The following is a 3,152-nucleotide window of genomic DNA, read 5'->3' as shown; positions in this document are numbered from 1 at the left end:
GCCTTGATAACAATTTTTTTTGGGGGGGTGGCTGTTGAAACTCTGAACCAGACACCAAACATCTAACCAGACTACAACCAGAATTCTAGGACAGCATTTCTTAACCTTCCTTTTTATGTGTGTGGGAGCAGGGAAGTGCTGGATCTAACCAAGAGTCTGTTGATTCTTTTCCCACACAGACACAGAATAGTAGTCATATATGTTGGGGGGGTTCTTGGACTTTTGCATGTCCAGACTGGGGGTCCCTGACCTAAAACTGCCCCTACTGGCCGGGGATCTGATAGATACCTTAGAGCTGAGTGAAAAGAACCCTGGTCTTGAAACGTGGAGCTCTTGCCCTTGCTGAAGCTGTGCAAAAATGGGCCAGAGCATTTCACTACCCATCACTAGACTCAGCAACCGAGACTCTGAGGTTTATTAGATGGATTCTGAGATCGCTTTCCAGCGCCAAGTTTCCAGGCACCCAAATGAAGTCAGTCTCACTTTTTAAATATTTGGTATATTTTGTCACAGTAGAAAGGTAGGTAGACCGGAAATCTCTCAGCTGCTGAGAAAGAGGGATGGAGGGTGAGGCTAAGGTACTTTCTCCTCCAGTGTAGGGATAAGTGAAATTCTTTTAGAATCCATCACATTGCAATCCCTGAGACTTTTTTTTACAGAGATAATGGAGAAAGAAATGATTCACTCCTAACATCCACATTCCATTCTCAAATCTCTTTTTAGAAGAATGATTCTGAATCCCCCTCTTCTCACACACCAGTACCTTTGCATTTGTCTGGCCCTCTTAAAATGTTTGAGTATGATGAGAGGCTGAGTTGTCTGGGTACATTTACCTGTCTGCAGCCGTGTGATGGAGCATTTGCCTCTTCCGACGCTGACTGTTGAGTGTGTGTGTAATTTAGTGTGTGTGCATGTGCGTATGTATGAGTGAAATCATGGAATGCGTGTGTGCACAGCAGTGACCGAATATGAAAGATTGTATAGAGATTGTGGTATGTGTAAAATCATGTGGGCCTGTGCGGGTGCAGGATTATGATTTTTTTTTTTTTAAGTAAACCACTTTGGATTGTGTAGCCTCCTCTTACTTCTGTGATTGATTTCACGAGGGTAATGGTGCGTAAAAGCGCTGGTGAGATCTGGGGGCGCCTCCTAGTCTGACGTCAGAGAGAGAGTTTAAAAAGCGGGGAGTCGGTGGAGAGCACACAAGCCGCTTTAGGAGTCGCGAGTTTCAGAGCTATCGCTGCTGCCTGCGGATCGTCTCCTAGAGTTTGACCAACCGTCCTCTCGCTCGGCTTCCCCGGCGCCGCGGAGATGCTGTCCTGCCGCCTCCAGTGCGCGCTCGCCGCGCTGTCCATCGTCCTGGCTCTGGGCGGTGTCACCGGCGCGCCCTCGGACCCCCGACTCCGTCAGTTTCTGCAAAAGTCCCTGGCTGCTGCCGCGGGCAAGCAGGTAAGGAGCCTTCTTCGACGTCTTCTTTTCCCTCTCCCGACTCCCTCAATCTTCTCTTAGCCTTTACCCTACCCCTTTGGGTGGATTTAGGAGGTGCTCCTGAAGAGTTTCGGGGCTTTTCTGGGTCCCTCAGCTCCCAAAGCTCTCAGGAAAACTTTCAAAGTCCAGAATCTCCTCTTACCTCTTTTTTCTCAATCAGCGCAGTCGGTCACAGTTCAGGTAAGTTCTTTGGCATTCAAGAAAATCCCAAGACCAGGGTAGCTGAGCAGGAAGGGATGAGGCATCCATCCCTCCGTGCTCAGCGCGGAGGTGCTGGCCCAGGTGCTGAAAGCGCGGACCTCTGAAGGCTACCTTCCTGAGCAGTACCTCCCTCCCATGCTGCTAAAGGGCACTCTACAGACAGAACACAGTATGTTTAAGATTGGGAAAGGTCTCGTTCCCCACAGTTAACTTAGCAAAAACGGTAAGAACATTCCGGTTTGTAGCTAATGAGTTGGAAATTGAAATTGAATTAAACAAACTGTTGGCGCTGTTTTATCTTTGCAAAACTGTATTAATAATCTATTTCTCTCTCTCTCTCTCTCTCTCTCTCTCTCTCTCTCTCTCTCTGTGTGTGTGTGTGTGTGTGTGTGTTAAGTCTATAGAGGCAGGAAACTTGCAAAAACATTTGAGTTTTTCAAGCCTCTCTGTGTAATGTGGTGATTACAGCAACTACCCTTATTTTTATATCCTTAACTGATTTTAAGTGCGACAAAAGTGCACAGCTATGAAAATTGGGTTTTGGGTGTAGCTGAATCTGCTTTCCAAATTAGGCTTTTCCATTTCTTTTTCTCCATCATCATCATCATCCTCATCCCTTCTCTCTCTATTCTTTCTACCCTATACAGGAACTGGCCAAGTACTTCTTGGCGGAGCTGCTGTCTGAACCCAACCAGACAGAGAACGATGCCCTGGAACCTGAAGATTTGTCCCAGGCTGCTGAGCAGGATGAAATGAGGCTGGAACTGCAGAGATCTGCTAACTCAAACCCTGCCATGGCACCCCGAGAGCGCAAAGCTGGCTGCAAGAATTTCTTCTGGAAGACTTTCACATCCTGTTAGCTTTATTAATTATTGTTGTCCATATAAGACCTCTGATTCCTTTCCTCCAAACCTCACCCCTCTTCCTTAATCCCCCAATCCTAGGCAAGACCCTTGCATTAGAAATTGAAGACTGTAAATACAAAATAAAATTATGGTGAAATTATGAAAAACAAGAATTTGATTTCTTATTGTGTATCTTTTTGTTCAATAATATGAGATTAGCTTCAGGTGTGATTTCAGTCAAGTTACTTGAGATGGGCACTCCAAATCTCGCAGACATGCTATTTAAAGTTCCCTGTGGCAATAAAGAATCTGTCCTAAATGGAAACCCTTATAGTTTGGGTCATTTAAAACTGAAATAATTTCAAATAACTCTATGAATTCTAACTTTAACCCAGTGATAATTATTGGGTAAGTCTACCACAAATATCAATTACATATTAAAGACACTTAAAATTAGATATTGAAATGAGTATTTATGGGTAAGTGGGTAAGCAGGCTGAAATGTCCAACTATCCACCAGGCTAATATGTAAAATATATGAAAGATGGAAGGGAAAAATCATTTAGAAGCTGAAGGAAAGAAGCTGGCTTACGTAGCTAAAATGAAGTTCTGAAGCTT

General features: G+C 44.7%; 1 protein-coding gene across 1 annotated transcript; it reads left to right on the top strand.

Moving 5' to 3' along the window:
• The first annotated feature begins 1,219 nt into the window (after positions 1 to 1,219).
• Positions 1,220 to 2,699, top strand: SST (somatostatin). The gene is made up of 2 exons (XM_026500418.3): positions 1,220 to 1,449; positions 2,337 to 2,699. The coding sequence occupies exons 1-2, from the start codon at positions 1,312 to 1,314 to the stop codon at positions 2,547 to 2,549; spliced, it is 351 nt and encodes a 116-aa protein (XP_026356203.1). The 5' UTR covers positions 1,220 to 1,311; the 3' UTR covers positions 2,550 to 2,699.
• The last annotated feature ends 453 nt before the right edge of the window (positions 2,700 to 3,152 follow it).

The sequence above is a fragment of the Ursus arctos genome, unplaced genomic scaffold, assembly GCF_023065955.2.
Source record: "Ursus arctos isolate Adak ecotype North America unplaced genomic scaffold, UrsArc2.0 scaffold_4, whole genome shotgun sequence".
NCBI lineage: Eukaryota > Metazoa > Chordata > Mammalia > Carnivora > Ursidae > Ursus > Ursus arctos.
Note: the sequence above shows the minus strand (reverse complement) of the source record. Positions and strands in the feature narration are given on the sequence as shown.

Excerpts from the sequence above, each read along its gene's own strand:
- SST (XM_026500418.3), top strand. The coding sequence starts at position 1,312 with ATGCTGTCCTGCCGCCTCCAGTGCGCGCTCGCCGCGCTGTCCATCGTC. Across the intron at positions 1,450-2,336 it reads CTGCTGCCGCGGGCAAGCAG|GAACTGGCCAAGTACTTCTT; the intron begins GTAAGGAGCCTT and ends TACCCTATACAG.